This window comes from Ovis aries, chromosome X (assembly GCF_016772045.2).
Source record: "Ovis aries strain OAR_USU_Benz2616 breed Rambouillet chromosome X, ARS-UI_Ramb_v3.0, whole genome shotgun sequence".
Taxonomy (NCBI): domain Eukaryota; kingdom Metazoa; phylum Chordata; class Mammalia; order Artiodactyla; family Bovidae; genus Ovis; species Ovis aries.
This window is the reverse complement of record NC_056080.1, coordinates 63,003,576-63,024,145: the sequence shown is the minus strand read 5'-3', so window position 1 is coordinate 63,024,145 and position 20,570 is coordinate 63,003,576. Positions and strand designations below refer to the sequence as shown.

Here is a 20,570-nt window from a genome sequence, read left to right as displayed (position 1 = left end):
TTCATTCTAGTGTGAGCAGTCAAAAAGAAATAGATGTCAGGTGGTGATAAGTCCTCTGAACAAGCCCCCCCCCCAAAAAAAAAGGCAAGGTAAACTGGATAGAATGATGGTGTGAAAGTAGGGGTGTTCAGGAGAGACTTCTCTAAAGAGGTGACACTTGAGCAAAGACTTCAAGGAAATAAGTACAGAAACCATGACAGGATCTGGAAGAGTGTTCTAAGGGGGAAAAGCAAATATGAAGGTCCTTGGGTGGGAGAGTGCTGCCCTGACATGTTTGAGGAATAGCAAGGAGGCCAGTGTGGTTGGCATGGAAGATGATACGAAATGAGGTCAGAGAGATAGCCAGGGCCATATAGAACCCAATAGGCTAATAAGACATGAAATATCAGATGTCAAAATGTTTTGAATGAGAAGAGAAAGTCACTGGAAGCTTTAAAATAGAATACATGATGTGAAAACTTTTTTAACAGACTACTCTGACTGGACTGTGAGAGGCTGGAAGGCAAGGGTGGAAGCAGGAAAATCAATTTAAGAGGGTACTGCCATAATCCAGGTTGAGAGTGACCTGAAATAGGGAGGTGGTAAGATCCAGATGTAATTAAAATATAAAGCAGTATTTGTTGATTTATTGGATGTAAGGGCTTGAGGGAAAGAGGAATAAAGGAAAAACTCCACAGTTTCCAAGAGAAGTATCTTGAAATACCTATGTCTAGAACTCCACTCCAGACCTCCGGGATCAGATGCTTCTCTGCAAGTGTTCACTCAAATCTGGAATTCTTAACTTGACTTCAATGGACAGAATTTGGGGAGGAAGGGTGTCTTTGAACTCCCTCCAATTTTGTATAGAACTCTATTTATACGCTTTTTTTTTTTTTTTTTTTTTTTGCTGAGAAGACGTTAAAGGAGGTCCATGACCCACAAAAAGTCAAGAACCACTGCTCTGGAAACATCCTTTATTATAAAAACTTTTAGGCTCTTCTATTCCTTTTAATTAACAAGTGGGTACTTTATGCAACGTTACAAATAAATGTCACAGCACCATCATAGGTGGCCTTCTGAGTAAAACACTACACAGGTCAATCCTAGTTCATGAATGCTATTACAGACATCGCTTGAGAACATTAAACTCTGATGCCACTCCTACCCCACCCTCTTTCCTGATGTACCTAAGTCAGGAAAAAAAAGAATACCAGGACCTTAAATGTATATAACCTGGGGTAAATTCTGTGTTAGTCTGCTGGGCCTCTGAACAAGGTTCTTATGCTTCCTTTCCTACCCTCCACATATATGCAGTCTAATCACACTCTCTGGTCTTTCTTCTCTACTTCCTTTGCTCCTATGACTTTGTTCCTAGTCATCTTTGGGACTTCTAAGCTCCTGAATACCTGATCTTTGAGGCCAGTGTTTTTTAAACCTTTCTTAGCAGAAGAATCCTTGCTTCTTATGAGAGCTTATTTTGAACGCCAATAAGCAATAAGAGATAAAACTACCTTGGTTAAATCAGAGAAAGGCTCCCAACATCTCTCCTACCCAAGCACTGTGACGAAATCCTAGGGCTCCAGGAACAGACTAAAACACTGTCCTAGACTTCATCACTGTTCTAGATTCCCCATGGTGAGCCATTACATGCAAACAATCTTTATCACCCAGTGCCTGTCACCCTTCTGACTCTGGGCAACTTTCATCATTCCCCTTTCTGTTCCCAAGCTGCTGAAGAGAGCTAACCATTTAAAAATTTGTTGTCAAATGAGTCAATGACAAATTTGTATGATTAAACTTCAGTGCAATGGTCACTCTTGTTCAGTTATCATCTTCTTCATCTTTTGTGAAATCCATGCCACCATCATGCTAATCAGATGACCAGTCAATGGAGAAATTCAATTTCCCTTTTTACCTTCAAATCTTTATAGTGTCAGCTTTCCTCCTCTTCTCTCGCCTTTAAGGAGGCACTGTTGTCTTTACCAAGGAAATGTCTTTACCATTCCACTGTCAATCCAGTCCCCATCCACATTCCTCCAGGCCTCACTCAATCAACTATCCTCTCTGTCATTTGCAGTTACAATTTTTCACTCTACCAGTGCCTTTCCCCTAACCTGTTCTGTCTTTTCAAATGACCACTCTTCTCTCTGTTCTAAACAACACTAGAATTGGTAATTTGAAGACCTGACTTTAAATCCTAGCCTGACCACTTACTAGCCATGTAACTTTGGACAAGTCAATACTGAGAGCCCATTTCCTTATTTCTAAAATGGGATAATATCTGCTTCATGGCACTGTTAAGAGGATCAGATGACCAATACTCATGAAAGTGCTTTGTAAGCAGCAATATAAATATCGTTAGCAGATGAGAAAAATTAAAAGTTGAGAGGGGCTAGATGATGCCCCATCTATTAGGTGGCAGAAATTGGATGGGTCACCCCAGGTCTGACTCAAAAGCCCAGGATATTTCTGCTACACCATATTGCTTCCATCTTTCTGATGACCACTCTGTCCTTCCCAAAGATACCTCAAGTACCTACCATGATCCAAGTACTGGGTTGGGTACCAAGGATATACAATGACATAATTACAATACTAAGGATACAATTAGTCATGGTCTCTGACCTTTAGAAGTTCCAAGTCTAGAGAATAACAGATAGTTATGCCCAGATAAGTAACAAAAACTAAATGCTATAGTATCTGGGAGGGGAGACAGGTAGGGAGAAACTTCAAAGAAGACATGACATTTGTTCTCTATCTTCCCCGGGCTTCTTTCTATAAGTACTCCCATCTGTACCTTGTTGAGTCTCTTATCTCTGACTGCCCTTTTCTTTCTCATCCTTCTTCTTTAATTTGCCCCAAGGTTTTATCCTTGGGTTTTTTCTCTCTGCATGTTTTTTTTTCCATCTAGTCAAGGCTATGGTTTTTCCAGTGGTCATGTATGGACGTGAGAGTTGGACTGTGAAGAAGGCTGAGCACCGAAGAATTGATGCTTTTGAACTGTGGTGTTGGAGAAGACTCTTGAGAGTCCCTTGGACTGCAAGGAGATCCAACCAGTCCATTCTGAAGGAGATCAACCCTGGGATTTCTATGGAAGGAATGATGCTAAAGCTGAAGCTCCAGTACTTTGGCCACCTCATGCGAAGAGTTGACTCACTGGAAAAGACTCTGATGCTGGGAGGGATTGGAGGCAGGAGGAGAAGGGGACGACAGAGGATGAGATGGCTGGATGGCATCACTGACTCGATGGACATGAGTCTGAGTGAACTCTGGGAGTTGGTGATGGACAGGGAGGCCTGGCGTGCTGCGATTCATGGGGTCGCAAAGAGTTGGACACGACTGAGTGACTGAACTGAACTGATCCATATCCATCGATGCTCCTGAATTTTTATCACTAGCTGCAAAACAGTCTCATAAGTTTTAGTTACACATTTCCATCTGTTTATGGACACAGCTGTCCAGTTGTCACATCATGACCTAAATTCAGTAAGTCCTAAACTAGACTCATTATTTATCCAGCTTCTACTTCTCCACTTCTGTCAAAAGAATGTAGGTTCAATTAATCAACAAGACTTACACTTACTCCTCAAAGATGGGAATTAAGAGTAGAGAAGATACGTCAAGAAACATGCTTTGAGAGAGACAGAGAGGACATACTACTTAGGTGTTTTATGTAGGATGACCTCAGTGTGTAAATGAGGCAGAGGATGGAGGACTTACAGAAATTGAATAAGGATTTAAACAATTTGTTTTCTAATCATATAAATGCTTCTTGCAAAAGTAGTATCTGACGGTTGTAACTTCATTATCATCTCTTCCCAGTTGGAGTACTATTATAACATGTTAACTTGTCTTTCTGCATCCCTCTTCCTTTTCAGTGTTCTATACACATCACTTCCCTAGAGTCCTCTGACCATACTACTTTTAGCTTCTGCCAAACCAGACTCTTCTCCATTTCCTGTACATACCTCAAACTACCTTGCCTTAGGCTTGTTTTGCTCATGCTGTCCCCACATGCCGCTTGTCAACAAGACATGTTTTTTGAGCACCTTCTATATGCCAGGCCCTGTGCTAGACACATCACAGAGAACAAGAGAGAAATGGCTACTGCTCTCATGGAATATACATTTTAGTAGTGAAAAAAGACAAAGCCCAGAAAGACATAAATGAAGAGCATTTCCCCCAAAGAGAACAACACATACAAAGATTCTGTAGAAGGAAAGAGCTGGGTCTGTTCAGAACTGAAAGAAGGCTATTATGGCAGGAGTCCAGTGAACAGGGGGAGTACAATATATGATGAGACCAGAGAGACAGATGCAGATCATCCACATCTTTATAGCTAACAGCTTGGATATTTTAGATAAGACATGCTGCTGGCCTAAGTGAAGGTATGACTGTGGAGAAAGAGATAAGCAGAAGGACATTAGGTATATTTTGTAGCTGGAATTGGTAGGCCTTGTTGATGGACTGGATGCGGCAATCCAGAAGGGAGGAACTGAAGCCAACTCCTAGGTTTCTAGCTTAAAACAACTGGGTGAATGGCAGTCTCTTTATTGAGATCCTTAGGACTTGAGTGTGAGGGTACATTTGGGGATTAAAAAGCCAACAATTCAATTTATGGCAAGTTAAGTTTGAGGTGGCTGTGAAACATCCACAAACAGTGCTGGAAGCACAAGTCTGAAGGTCAGGGAAGGCCTGAGCTAGTATATAAATATAGGAGCCATTAACAAAAACATAATGTTGATATCTCCTCTGTTGGGCATTAAAAAAAAAAGTTCAAAGATCAAGCTTTTAACCAAAGAAATACAAATCAAAACAGTGCGGGGTGGGGGTGGGGAGGGATATACTTTGAAACTTTGTTACTATGGAAAGCAATACTGTTACCATCAAGAGTCTTAAAATATTCAAACCCTTTAATCTAGGCACTTACTGGTCCTTCTAGAAATCAATTCTAAGGAAACAGTGAGAGATACATTTATTTTCTTTGTAGCATTACTTAGAATAACAAAATCAAATAAAAACCTCTACCCATTAACAGTCTAAGCATTTGACAATAAAAGATTAGCTTAAATAATTATAAGACTGATACTATTTAACCATTAAATATCTTGGCTTCAAAAGACAAAGGAAATCACAACAGGATGTCAGGTTTTAAAATAGAAAAAATGGCATTCCTCCAAATGTATTAACTAAAATAACTATATATCTGAAAGGAAAGACATCAGGAAGTTAACGAAGATCATCTCAGTGCTAAGATGAAAGCTTATTTTTAATTAAAAAAAATTATGTTTTCCAACTTTCATGAGTATTAATTACTTTTACATTCAGGCAAACCTGTAATTTACATTTTTAACCAAGCTTCTCCTCTCATCTCAAATGCTACTACATTGTGAAATCTTTCCCTTATCCCTCCAACCAGATATGATCACTCCCTGGTCATTCTCTAAAACACCATTTGTATCTCTCTATTGCGTTTAGTTGTTTGTTTTCTTTTTTTTTTTTTGATACATTGCAATTATTTGGATGCCAAATTCACTGTTTAAACTGGTATAAGCCAACAGACTACCTCTACCTTCTTACAGAGGACATGACACTAAATTCCACTTCATATCAGTCTATCCCATTTCCTCAAAAATCATTCTGTTGCTCACTAGCTCTTAACCATACTTTATAATTTAAAGCCCTTACCACTAAAGTCACATTTTTATTTACTAGTTACTGTCTGTCTCCTCCACCAAAATAAGAACTCCATGAGGGCATGGACTCTGGTTCTCCATTACCTAGAACAGTTCCTGGTACACAGTAAAGGCTCAATAAATATGTTAAATGAATCAATCAATTTTCAGCTCTCTAGACCAGGCCTCTCCAGAGTTTCATGCTAGAGATACCTCTACTTGGATGTCTTCTAGGCATCTTAAATGAAACACGTCTCAATACAGAATTCATACTCTCCCCTATCTACTCTTCCTCTTCTATTCCCCATCTCAATGAGTTCCACAGTCTTCCAACTACATCAGAAACATAGACATCTCCCATGCTGCTTCCTTCTACCGTACCTGCCAAAACAAACTGATCACCAGGTTTTCTGCAGATTCAATCCTATAAATAAATATATCCCACCATCCCTTCTGCCATTGGGATAGTAAGGCCTCCATTACCTCTGTGACCTAATTGGATCTAATCTTCTCCCTCGGAATGCTTCCTAATTGCTGCCAGATTATGCAAGTTAAAGTGCAAATATGACCTTGCTACTCTTTGTGGTGGGATGGGGAGGGGGGGGGACCTCCAGTGGATCCCAAGTCACCAACCAAAGTTCAAGCTCTTTAGCATGGCCTAATAGTAGGTAACATAGAATATTTACTATGTGCCAGATACTGTGCCAGCTGTTTTACATGGTTTATTTTATTAATGCCTCTTAACCCTATGAGATAGCTACCATTGTTACTTATACTTCACATATGAGGTAACCTGAGGCTCAGGCAGGTTACACAAGTTACCCAAAGTTCAATGGCTTATAAGTAGAACTGAGTCTCAAACCCAGGTTTCTGACTCCACCACCTGTACTTTGCTACAAAGATCTAACAATAGCTGACTGAGTGCTTACTGTATCAGACACTGCTGAGTTTTTAAAATTCATTTCTCTTCTAACTACTTTATAGGACCTGTTATCATCCAGTGTTACACCTGGGGAAATTAAGGCAGTGAGAGGCTAAGCAATTTACCCAAAATCAGAATGATTAAATGCTGGAGCTGGGATTCAAACCTCCTTCCCAAGTTCCCAGAACAAAGTTGTTCCTTCACCTTCCTCACACCCCAAGCTCTCCCTGGTTTGAACCCTACAACATTTTTCGGTATTCTTTCCCCCTCTTCACCACCCACTTTGTGTTCCAGCATCACCTAACTGTTTACAGTTGTTCTTCACCCCAACACTGTGGTCTTTAATGCCCCTGTAGCTGTTCTACTGCTATTATCTCTGCTGGCTAAAGCCATCCTTTCCTCTTCCTCTAGATAATACTCTTATGCATCCTTTAGCAACTCACCACAGGAGTCACCTCTGCCAGGAAGCCTTCTCTTCTCTCCTGCTCCCTCTTTGGTTAGGTGCCCTTTTTCTCTGCTCTCCCAATACTTTACACATTTTCTTATCACATCATTCTATAATTTATATCATTTCTATGCTTCTTTTCCTCACCAGATTGTATGCTCTTCCAAGGAAGAGACCACCCACATTCATACAAATGCCCATACCCAATTTGAATCCCCACTGCCTAGCACAGCTCCTAAACACTGTGAGCACTTTCACATGATGAAGCTATGCCAGTATTAAGATTAGTTCAGGATGTTACACACCTGATCCAGTATTGTTAGAACAGAGCTTCTCAATCAATGGACCAAAAATGGACTATAGTTATAAGATATCTGTGCCTTTCAAAGATACTTACCCCACTGCGAAGTGAAGTGAAAGTTGCTCAGTCGTGTCCGACTCTGCGACCCCATGGACTGTACAGTCCATGGGGTGCCCGACTGTACCGTGTGAATATTGCTATGCTGTGATGTGGGAGAGATTGGGAAACACTGCTAAAACTATATTGTTGCTGATGGCAACCATAAGGTGCTAGAAGTCTGGCAGGGATGATCATTTCAACCAAGACAGAGGCTTCTTGAAAAACTGAGAGTTTGCTCTTACCAGGGCCTATGCTCAATAAGAACCCAAAGAATACATACACCATTGTTTCCCACCCCCCAGGAAAAAACATGCACCCTTCCCCAATAGCACTGCCATTAGGCAGTCCTCAAATGACCCACCTCTCTATTTTAGCCTGTCTGTGAGATGCCATAGCAACGATGCTAGGATAGGCCATGGAGGAATTAGCAGTGTTATTTTCAGCTGAGTTGGTCTTGGTTTTGGGCAGCTCAAACTCTGCCACATGATAGTACTGGCACTGCGTTAAGTAGTTTAAAAAGTGTTCTCGAGCCCACTGCAAATGATCTAGACGCTTGCTGGGATTGACTTGTTTCAGGGCGAACGCTCCTTGAAATGCTGGCACCATCAGGTACTTCAGGTCGGTGGACGCGATTTCCTCCAAATCTTCATTTTGGCTGCAAAGAGCAGAGCAGGCTGTGAAGTCTGGCTAGGCATTCCAACTGCGGCCCTTGCTTCCTGGGGGAGGGGAGGGCTGGGATCGGGGTGGGACAAAGGGAGGCGGCACCTGGAACAGCTGCCGGCTTTCTTCAATGAAAGTGGCTGAGCACTCACATCCAATGCCTCTGCAAATAACCGAAACTAAGGAGGAGAGTCGTCGGAAATTAACTATCTTGGAAGAGAGGTAGAGAATGCAAGCAATGTACACAAGATCGCAGGGGGAGGTAGGATAGAAAGGCTCCCAGTTTCAAAGGTCTCCTCCACCCAGGCTCAATGGCTCCACCTTTGGTGATCATCATTACATACGTTCTCTGCCTTTGGTTACTACCCTCTCGCCCATACCTGAACAACTCGAGCTGCGACAACATTTCTGCAGCCTTCTTCAGGAGATCCAGTCCTTTGAACACCTTATCTTGGATTATTCGGGAGCCGGTGGGTTCAGTTGAGATTTCCACTTCGTCCAAAAGCTGCTTGCTGGTTTCGAACAGCTCGGGGAGCCGCGGTAACAGTAACTCGTCTTCGACTGCTGCCATTTTAGGGAGGGAGGAACCCGGAAAACCTCACTTCCGGGGTCAAAGGCAACCCTGGGAAAGCTGAGCTAGGCGAGAGACGAAGAAACCGGAAGGGGCGCCGCATTGGTCCAGCAGCTCCATTGTTACCTAAGCGTCTGAAAATTTCCGTAGGCTGCTGTTAACTCAGCCTAGCAACCGTTTCCATGGACTCATTTTGTTATGCTGCTTATTACAAGTAGTAGACATCTGTTACTGAAACACACACGCAAATAAAAAAGCAAACCCCAGGCGCTGCTTTTCGCGTGACTCCTCGTCGCCGACCCGGCCCTGGACTGTGTCATCGGCTCTGAGGACCGGGTGTGACGAGGCTGAATTCGGAGCCAGGGCGGGCGCGAGAAGGCAGGAGCAGGAGCACTCCAGGAGCCGGCCAGGCGAGCGCCTTACCTCGTGAGGCGCTCCCTGGCCACAAGGGCCAGGGCGGTCAGGGGCTCCGAACTCCGCGCAGCTTGCCGGGTTCGCAGGTCTGCGCGCGTGAGAGCGAAGGGCAAGTAGCGCCCCCCTCCGGCTTCCGGCAACCCAGCAGCTCGAGCTTTGGGTTCCTACCTGCCAATCCTCGCCCTTCCTCTTCCCCGTGACGTCACCCCTCTTACACACACACACACACACACACACACACACACACACACACACACACACACCAGTTACTGTCACCCCTTTACACACATACACAATCAAAAATCACCCCTCCTATACACACACACACACGTTTTCAAAAGTCACTTGCTCTGAAAACTTCCTTGAGCCCCTTTCTCCTGCCAAATGAAAATTTTTGGTGCATCTCTATCAGAACACCTACCACATATTACAGCTAGTGATTTACAAATCTATCTCCCTTACCTGTATGAGTCTGATTAATCTTTGCGCTCCTCTGCTAGCCCAGTGCCTGGTACTTATTACGTGCCCAATGTCATCATAGGAATAGAAAAATAAGTGTTCGGTTTGGAAAGCAGATCTATTATGCAGAACGGCGCTGTTCAATACGGTAGCCACTTGCCACATGGGGCTATTGGGCCCTTGAATGTGGCTATTTGAATTGAGATGTGCTGTCAATGTAAAATATGCACCGGATTTTGAAAAAAAATTATGAAAAAATAATACAAAATATCTCAATTATTTTTACACTGACTACATGTTGAAATGCTAATATTTTGTGTATATATTGGGTTAAGTATATCATTAAAATTAATTTCACTTGTCTTCGCTTTTTAACTATGCCTACTAGAAAACTTAGAATTACATATCAAGTTCACGTTTGTGACTCACATAATTTTTTTAATTTTAAAATTTATTTATTTTTAATGGAAGGATAATTGCTTTACAATATTGTGTTGATTTCTGCCATACATCAACATGAATCAGCCATAGGTATACATATGTCCCCTCCCTCTTGAACCTCCCTCCCACCTCCCACCCCTTCCCATTCTACTGCACTGATGTAAAAATATAATTCCAGGACTTTGAGAGAAGAGATCTCATTGCTTTGAACAAATCAATAAAATATATTCTGATTACCTTAGGATTTCCTTGGTAGCTCAGCTGGTAAAGAATCTGCCTGCAATGCAGGAGACCCCGCTTTGATTCCTGGGTCAGGAAGATGCCCTGGAGAAGGGATAGGCTACCCACTCCAGTTTTCTTGGGCTTCCCTCATGGCTCAGCTGATAAAGAATCTACCTGCAATGCAGGAAACCTGGGTTGGGAAGATCCCCTGGAGAAGGGAACAGCTACCCACTCCAGTATTCTGGCCTGGAGAATTCCATGGACTGTATAGTCCATGGGGTCACAAAGAGTTGGACATGACTGGAGACTTTCACTTCACTTCACTTCACTTCACCTTAGGACACACCCTGAGTTGTCCTAGGAGATTTAAGTTAATTAAAATGCATATTGCCTGCCATGGAAAATAAGATTTTTAACTAAATATAGCTTAAACTGTCATTGAGAAGAAAAATTTTTCATGTAAAAACAACTAGAGGGCAATATAGGACAGTATATAACCAGGGGATATGTTGTATTGCCCAGATTGTTGGAAACCCAAAAAATGACAAATCATTCTATGCTAGGAGTAGTCTGAAAGCTCCTTTGACATGACATGCAGTCATAGAATTTCAAAGTTGGAAGGGAATCTCAAAAATTAGAGGAAAAAAACCTTGAGATCAGATAAGTTAAGTGACTTGCCCAACCAGTTGTGACAAAGCCAGTGTCTTCTAAGTTCAGGTGTCTTTACTCCATCTACCTTAAATTGAGTAAGAGTTTAGAAGATGGAGAGATCTTTTATGTGGGACAGAATGAAGCCCCAAGCTAAACCAGTGCTGCTGCTGCTGCTAAGTCGCTTCAGTGTCCGACTCTGTGCGATCCCATAGATGGCAGCCCACCAGGCTCCCCCGTCCCTGGGATTCTCCAGGCAAAAGCACTGGAGTGGGTTGCCATTTCCTTCTCCGATGCATGAAAGTGAAAAGTGAAAGTGAAGTCGCTCAGTCGTATCTGACTCTTCGTGACCCCATGGACTGCAGCCTACTAGGCTCCTCCATCCATGGGATTTTCCAGGCAAGAGTACTGGTTCAGTTCAGTTCAGTCGCTCAGTCGTGTCCGACTTTTTGCGACCCCATGAATCGCAGCACGCCAGGCCTCCCTGTCCATCACCAACTCCCGGAGTTCACTCAGACTCACGTCCATCGAGTCCGTGATGCCATCCAGCCATCTCATCCTCTGTCGTCCCCTTCTCCTCCTGTCCCCAATCCTTTCCAGCATCAGAGTCTTTTCCAATGAGTCAACTCTTCGCATGAGGTGGCCAAAGTACTGGAGTTTCAACTTTAGCATCATTCCTTCCATAGAAATCCCAGGGCTGATCTCCTTCAGAATGGATTGGTTGGATCTCCTTGCAGTCCAAGGGACCCTCAAGAGTCTTCTCCAACACCACAGTTCAAAAGCAGCAATTCTTCGGCACTCAGCCTTCTTCACAGTCCAACTCTCACATCCATACATGACCACAGGAAAAACCATAGCCTTGACTAGACGGACCTTTGTTGGCAAAGTAATGTCTCTGCTTTTGAATATGCTATCTAGGTTGGTCATAACTTTTCTTCCAAGGAGTACTGGAGTGAGGTGCTATTTCCTTCTCCAGTGAGTACTTGGCAAGAAGGAGAAGGGCATGTGTGGGTTGAAAAATCTCGCCAGGTGATTCTAATAAGCCTCCCCTTGCAACACTTTAGAAGCTGAGGAGGAAAGGAAGCTCTGGTGAATTACCAGTCTGATTTGTCTGGCACTTCTAATGAGTCTGGTAAACCGAACTTTCAGGGTCTGCCTTGACAAAGAATACAAAGAAGAAAGATACTGTACTTGCGAAGGAGACTTAGACACAGTAATTGTGAGGCTAAAGATAATTCATTCCTGCACATTTGTTTGAATTAAGACATAGATTTACTGTTGCCTAAGAGAAAAAAAAATATACAGAATTTGAATTTGGTCTTGAGCTTTTTGTAAGCCATTTTTCTATGGCTTTCAACATACAGTCTTCATGAGAATTGCCAATCACTTTCAAAGTGCATATGATATATTCACATCATCATGTTAAGTATTGCATTGCATCTTATTTTGAGATACTACCAAGATTAAAAAGTGGTTAGAAAAAAGTAATACTAAAAATGAGCTGTTTATTGTGTTTCTGTGTGTAAACATTTTATCACATTAAATCCCTGTTGTGTATGGGAAATTTTTAAAAAAAATCCCAGTTTAGGGGATCTATAAGGGCCCTTAGAAATCTTATAAATGTAATATTAAACTTTGTGTAGTAGCAGAACTTTTTCCAAATCGAATTTTAGAGAGGACCATAATTTCTAAAAGGGCTGCTGTATTTGAGGTGGATACCCAGAAGCCTGCCAACTTAACCCATCTTTCCCCCAGCTTCTGCAGTGGCACCCAAGGCACCAAAGCACCTCTGAGGGACTCAAGTGCATGTGTGTGTGCTAAGTCGCTTCAGTTGTGTCCGACTCCATGTGACTCTACGGATGGTAGCTCCCCAGGCTCCTCTGACCATGTGACTCTCCAGGCAAGAAGACTGGAGTGGGTTGCCATGCCCTCCTCCAGGGGATCTTCCTGACCCAGGGATCGAACCCACGCCTCTTACGTCTACCTGCATTGGCAGGTGGGTTCTTTACCACTAGAGCCACCTGGGAAGCCTGAGGGACTAATCTACTAATAGCATAGCCCCCTCATTTAGCAGATGAAGAAACCGAGACTCTGAGAAGTTAGGTAACTTGCCCAAAGTCACAGAGCTAAGATGACTAACTGGGCAACAGTATATAGAGTAAGTTGAAATCGAGAGAAACTAGAATCCAGGAAAATAGTAGGAAGCATTTGAAGTAATCTATGCATGAATATAGAAAAGAGATGAACTTTTTAAGTATTCCCAGTTGTGACTCCCTGTTTGAAATGATGGATATTCATTTGTCATGTTTGAATCAACACAGATTTGTTATCTTAGATAAAATTTGTGAGTCATGAGAGAAGTGTTGTAGTCGGCCTTTTCCTGCCTGTCTGAATTGGGGCACTTGGCAATTTGTATCTTTGACCTATGCTGTTTTGTCTTGAGTGAAGAATAGTCCACTGATATTCGTACCTGTAATGCCCACAGTAACACTAGATGAGATCAAATTGTGAGCGGCATAAAGCCAAGAGTAGGTTGTAATTCGCCAAAAATTATTTACGGAATAATGACTTAATCCTTAGTTTTCAAACTATCTTCACTAAGTATTTCTGAGGTCTGACTTTGCCTGACTAGTAGCAAGATGTTCATTGAGCCATGAAAGGAAGAACTCCAGTATGATGAAGACATAATTAAATGAAAGGGTGAAATCCGTACTTTTATATCCAACTCTGAGGAATGTGGTACAGCAGTTAAAAACACCCTGGAGACCGATATTTGAGACCTACCTCTGTGACTGAGTAGCTGTGTGACCTTGTAGAAGTCCCTTCCTTCCTTCTTTCCACATGTGTTATGTGCAACCTGAATCCTGTGTACATGTGTGTATGTTAGTCGTTCAGTCATATCCAACTGTTTGTGACCCCATGGACTGTAGCCTACCAGGCTCTTCTGTCCATGGGATTTCCCAGGCAAGAATACTGGAGTGGGTTGCCATTCCCTTCTCCAGAGCATCTTCCTGACCCAGGGATCAAACCTTGGTCTCCCACATTGCAGGCAGTTTTTTTTTTTTTTTTTTTTAGATTTATCACAATTTTATTACCAGTAGTCAGTGAGGGGGAAAAAAAAAAAGCTTCAGGTTGTTATTTCTGCTTTTTCTGTGTCTTAGTTCGTCTACTTTATTTCTGTCCTTGCTTTTTCTTCTTCATGAGAACAGCTTTTTCTCCAATAAACAAACCTTTAGAATTCTGTGCACTTTTTGAAGCAAGGTTAAGTCCATACTTAGGTTTACTGACATTCTTCAAACTAGGAATTGAATTTTGTTTTAACTTTTCTTTATGGACAGAATGCATGACTCTGAGTCATGCGGGCAGATTTTTTACCATCTGAGCCACCAGAGAAGCCCACCTGAACTCTAGACACTGAGAATTCAAAGAACAAGACACTGGTTTTGAGCCCTTAAGGGATCCATAGTTCAGTGAAAAAGACCAGTAAACAAACAATCAAATAGGAATTTGGTAAGAATGTAAGGAATAACTTTAGCTCGGTTGGGGGGGGGGGGGGGGCACATCCTGTTAAAGGGCAAACTCCATCCCTGACTTCCTGATATCTCTGCTGCTGATATCCTTTTCATTCTGTTCACCCATGGATCCTAAGCTCCACCTTCAGCAGACCCTCATAGTTCTCTAAAACGATCGTGTCCTCTTAGGCCTTCATGTATTTGCATGGTGGTGCCTTCTGCCGGCAGCGTCCTTCTCTCCCTTGTCTGCCTGGCAAATTTTTATTTAGTACTGACAACTTAAATGAAGGAAGCATTTCTTGATCTTTCACCTGCAGGTGAGGTGCCCTTCTCTTATTCATCTCCCTATGATAGTGCTGGACTCTGGTTTTCTTTATCCACAGTCGTGTTTCACTAGCCTGAGGTCAGGGAGAGGGTCTCATTCAACTTTGTTTGCCTCAGCACAGCACCTGATACCTGTTAAGTAGGGACTCAATGTTAAATGAATTACAAAACAATAAAAACCTTACCTTCTCTGAGTGCTCATTTACTGTCAGGTGACTGTGCTGAGTGTTTTATATGCATTTTCTCAATGAATCCTTACAACTGCCATAAGAAATAGGTGTTGCTATATCCTTATTTTACAGATGAAGAAATTGTGGCTCAGAGAGATTAAAATAACTGGCTCAATAGTGTTCCTTTATCATGGGATTTGAACCCAACTCCACTGAATCCAGATCCTATCTCAGAGCCCATGTTTTTAACCACTATCCTACACTACAAAAGAAGGGGGAAATTACATCCCTAGAGAAGAAGGAAAGGGGGAATGGACATGTAACAGACTGTGCTAAAAAGTAAAAGGAAGTAAGGTTGCATCAGTAGGCTGACCCACATTATGGAGGATGCAGAGTCAGCCAGAAGTGCGTAGAACTTGATGTGCTGTAAGCAATAGGGAGGCATTCGGTTTACTTCAATACTTATTAAGGACCTATTATGTGCCAGCCACTGTGCTAGCAGCTGGGATATCAGTATGTGTAGTCTTTGTTCCTGGGGTACTAACTGCTAGGTGAAGGAGAGAGACAATCAGTTCAGTTCAGTTGCTCAGTCGTGTTCGACTCTTTGCGACCCCATGAATTGCAGCACGCCAGGCCTCCCTGTCCATCACCAATTCCCGGAGTTCACTCAAACTCATGTCCATCGAGTCAGTGATGCCATCCAGCCATCTCGTCCTCTGTCGTCCCCTTCTCCTCCTGCCCCCAATCCCTCCCAGCATCAGGGTCTTTTCCAATGAGTCAGCTCTTCGCATGAGGTGGCCAAAGTATTGGAGTTTCAGCTTCAACATCAGTCCTTCCAATGAAGACCTAGGAATGGTCTCCTTTAGGATGGACTGGTTGGATCTCCTTGCAGTCCAGGGGACTCTCAAGAGTCTTCTCCAACACCACAGTTCAAAAGCATCAATTCTTTGGCGCTCAGTTTTCTTCACATTCCAACTCTCACATCCATACATGACCACTGGAAAAACCATAGCCTTGACTAGACGGACCTTTGTTGGCAAAGATTGCTTTTGAATATGCTATCTAGGTTGGTCATAACTTTCCTTCCAAGGAGTAAGCATCTTTTAATTTCATGGCTTTAATCACCATCTGCAGTGATTTTGGAGCCCCCCAAAATAAAGTCTGACACTGTTTCCACTGTCTCAGTGTAAAGTGGTATATGATTTTATAGTGATACATGGTAGGTATGACAGAAACACCAAGAAGGGAAACTTATTCAAAGGCTTCATAGACTCTCAAAAGAGATGATGCTTGAGTCTTGAATAGGGACAGGATGTATAGGGAACTTGAAGTTTTTCAATATTATTGGAACTTACAGTTGGAGGCAACAAGAGGTAGGTAATTAATTCATTCAACATGCATTCATTGGATGTGTGGATGTGCAAGACACTGTTCTAGGTGCTGGAACGAATGAAACAGACAAAACCCCTGCTTCCATGGATTGCAAGGCAAGCAGGAGCTATTGCATGCCCATTTGTAAGGCACTTATTTCCAAAAAACTTAGATAATGTCTTAGCTGCCCCCCATACAGTAGCTCTGAAGGAGACTACAGTAGGTATACTAGTCAGTCTTTCCAACGTGTGAGGCATACTGGTGATATGAGAGATGAATTTAGGTGCTATATGGAGAAACATTTAAAACATTTAAATAGCTCTAAGTGAACTCCTAGCAGCTTTCTAGCATGATAGAAAGCTTTACCACCTGCTGTTCCCTGGGTGACTCCACCCCTTCCCCATCTGTTGCCATGGAGATGAGTGGCTTCATTTCTCTAATTCCCCTACCTCCATCCCTAGATGAGGCTCAGAGTGTCCCCACCCCATCTCCATGGAAAGAACTCTATACTCCCTAACCTTTCTTCCAGATCACATCCTGCTTTCAGGCAGTCACCATAGAAACAGAAATCTTGTCCCCATCCTTCCAGGCATCTCCATGGTGACCCTCAACCCTACCCCCAGGACATAACCAGAATCAATCCCTACTAGAGGTCTAGAAATCAGGGTGAACTGGAAGGAAGGTAAGGGTGACTCCCTGCTGTGGCTGTAATCTTTGTCTCTTTCCCTCTGGCTCTGAATGAAGGTATGGTGGCCCCCCTCTCAACAAAGGGAGTAAGGAAACTACAGTATTTTCAGTTTATAAAATACCAGTTAGGTGCCAGGCACTGGGCTAGGCACTTTACATACTCAAATCAGCCATTTTAAGTTAGAGTTTAAGGAAGAGAGGCCCACAGAGAGGGAGGCACTTGACCTTGTTTCCCCTGCTGAGCCTCTTATCATCCTCTCTAAAACCGGGAACCAAGAGGATTTAATTCTATCCTTCTTCTCTGCTGTATGACCTTGGCAAATAGCCTCCTGTCTCTGAGCCTCATTTCCCCCATCTGTAAAGTAAGAGTATTAGACTAAGCATCATCTTGACTATCCCCTTATTAATGTCAGAATATAAGTAGTTCTGATCTTTTCTTGAGGAACTGACTTTTTTGGGTATCAATGCTATTAAATCTGTTAAGGTGTTTTTGGTTTTTTTAAAAAACTGACATAGTGGAGATCTTCAAACTTTTTTGATCAAATACTCTGAGTTTATTGTTTAGAATCTTGAATGGTTTCTTCTAAGATTTTTGTTTGTTTTGCGATCTCTGTTTTAAAGTAATTCACAGGAAGCTGCAAGGAGGTCTTGTACATCCTTTACCCCACCTCTGCCAGTGTTGGCATCCTCTCTATCTACAATACAGTATCAAAACCAGTTAATGGACACTGATACAATCCACAGAGCTTATTCAGATTTCACCAGTTTCACATGAACTCATCTGTGTGTGTGTGTAGTTCTAATGCAATTTTATCAAATGTGGAGATTCATGTATCCACAGCGTGGGTCAAGACACAGAGGTGTTCAATCATCGCAAGGAATTCCTTGTGTTGTCCTTTTATAACCTACTTCCTTCCCTTCATTCTTAGTCCCTGGCGATCATAAATCTGTTCTCCATGTCTATAATTTTGTTATTTCAAGAATTTTATAAAATGGAATCACATAGTATATAGCCTTTTAGAATTGGCTTTTCTCACTCAGCATAATTCTCTGGAGGTTCATCCAAGTTGTTAGCTATATCAAGAGTTCATTCTTTTTACTGCTGAATAATAAGTATCCCATGGTATGGATGTATCAGTTTGTTTAACCATTCACCTGATGAAGGACATCTGGATTGTTTCAGGTTTTGGCTGCTATGAATATTCATGTCTCTTTGTGTGAATCAAACATGTCTTCCACATAGCAAAATGTTTAATTTTGATGAGGTCCAATTTATCATTTTTTACTTTTATGGATTGTGCTTTTATTGTCAAGCCTAAAAACTCTTTGCCTAGAGTCAAAAACGTTTGGTTCCAAACATGTTTGAGTCCTAAAGATGTTCTCCTATTTTTTCTAAGAGTTCTATAATTTTATGTTATACATTTAAGTCTGCAATCCATTTTTTTGTAATTCATTTTTTTATAAAGTTGGGATTTATTTTTTTCCCCTATGGTTGTTCAATTGCTCTACTACCATTTGTTGGAAAGACTATCCTTCCTCCATTGAGTTGCTTTGTACCTTTGTCAAAACTCAGTTGGAAAGATATGTGTGGGTCTATTTCTGGGTTCTTTTTTCCCACTGCTCTATGTGTCTATCCTTGTCAGTACTGCAGAGCACCGGCTTTCAAGACAGAATGCCTAGTGCCACTTGCTAGCTTGGGTGATCCTGGGCAACTTACCCTTCCAGTCTCCCACCATCTCACTCAGTAGGTATGTAAAACAGGTCTTCAGAGCCCCACCGGATCTAACCCCGCCTCCCTCTCCATCAGTGAGTATGTGAGTAAGTGAAAGTTGCTCAGTCGTGTCCGACTCTTTGCTACCCCATGGATTCTCCAGACCAGAATACTGGAGTGGGTAGCCTTTCCCTTCTCCAGGGGATCTTCCCAACCCAGGGATCAAACCCAGGTCTCCCACATTGCAGGCAGATTCTTTGCCTCTCCATGTTTATCTCCTATTAGTGGTGGTGGTTTACTCACTAAGTCATGTCTGACTTTTGTGACCCCCATGGACTGTAGCCCACCAGGTGCCTCTGCCCATGGGATTTCCCAGGCAAGAATACTGGAGTGGGTAGCCATTCTCTTCTCCAGGGGAATCTTCCTGACCTGACCGAGGGATTGAACCCACGTCTCCTGCATTGCAGGTGGATTTTTTATCACTGAGCCACCAGTGAAACCCCTTATCTCCTATTACTCCTCCCCTTATTCACTCTGCTCCAGCCACTGTGATTGCCCCTCAGTCACATCACATATGCTCCTACCTTAGAATCTTTCCTCGGAGAAGGCAATGGCACTCCACTCCAGTACTCTTGCCTGGAAAATCCTGTGGACAGAGGAGCCTGGTAGGCTGCAGTCCATGGGGTCATGAAGAGTTGGACACGACCGAGTGATTTCATTTTCACTTTTCACTTTCATGCATTGGAGAAGGAAATGGCAACCCACTCCAGTGTTCTTGCCTGGAGAATCCCAGGGATGGGGGAGCCTGGTGGGCTGCCATCTATGGGGTCGCACAGAGTCGGACACGACTGAAGCGACTTAGCAGTAGCAGCAGCAGTAGAATCTTTCCTGGGCTGTTTCATTATCTAAAAACCTTCTTTCCACAGACATCTCTATTGCTACCTCCCTTATCTCCTCGAAGTCTTTTCTGAAGTTTCATCTTCTCAGTGAGACTTTATTTAAAATGGCAAAGCCTTTGCCTCTCCCCTTTCCCTGTGTTTTCACCATAGCGTTCATCACCATCCTGGTAGCCCAGCTGGTAAAGAATCCGCCTGCAATGCAGGAGACCCTGCTTTGATTCCTGGGTCAGGAATATCCCCTGGAGAAGGGATAGGCTACCCACTCCAGTTTTCTTGGGCTTCCCTGGTGGCTCAGCTAGTAAAGAATCTGCCTGCAATGAGGGAGACCTGGGTTCGATTCCTGGGTGGGGAAGATTCCCCAGGAGAAGGGAACAGCTACCTACTCCAGTATTCTGGCCTGGAGAATTCCATGGACCGCATAGTCCATGGGGTCGCAAAGAGTCGGACACGACTGAGCAACTTTCACTTTTCCTTTTTCACCACCATCTAATTAATACTCAATGTCATCTACTTATTTATCTTTTGTCTGTCTCCTCCCACTAAACTATGAGCTCAGTGACAGCAGGCATTTTTGTTTTGTTCACTGCTATACTCCCAGTGCCTAAACTGTGCCTGTTGTTGTTGTTTAGTTCCTAAGTCGTGTCTGACTCTTTTGTGACCTCATGGACTGTAGCCTGCCAGGCTCCTCTGTCCTTGAGATTTTCCAGGCAAGAATACTGAAGTGGGTTGCATTTCCTTCTCCAGGGGATCTCCCTGACCCAGGGATCAAAATTACATCTCCTGCATTGGCAGGCTGATTCTTTACCATTGAAGTCATAACATCGCCAACTCAATGGACATGAATTTGAGCAATCTCTGGGAGATAGTGGAGGACAGAGGAGCCTGGTGTGCTGCAGTCCACGGGGTCACAAAGAGTTGGACATGACTTAGCAACTGAAAACCAACAACAAAACTGTGCCTAGTACAAAACACCTTTGTAAAATGAAGAAATGAGTGGATAGATAGATGAATGAATGAGTGAGTGAAAGAATGCTGTGAGCCAGGACCAGCAGTCTTTCTG

General features: G+C 42.8%; 1 protein-coding gene across 2 annotated transcripts in view; it reads right to left on the bottom strand.

Annotated features, from left to right (window-relative positions):
* Positions 1–8,671, bottom strand: part of IGBP1 (immunoglobulin binding protein 1) — a 44,983-nt gene extending 36,312 nt beyond the window's left edge. For both annotated transcript variants that reach the window (XM_004022151.5, XM_012106862.5), the window contains exons 1-2: positions 8,462–8,671; positions 7,783–8,076 (exon numbers count right to left, since the gene is read on the bottom strand). In XM_004022151.5, the coding sequence (XP_004022200.1) occupies positions 7,783–8,076; positions 8,462–8,652 (485 nt within the window). In that variant the 5' untranslated portion in view covers positions 8,653–8,671. The remainder of the gene's footprint in view (positions 1–7,782; positions 8,077–8,461) is intronic.
* Between the last annotated feature and the right edge of the window lie 11,899 nt (positions 8,672–20,570).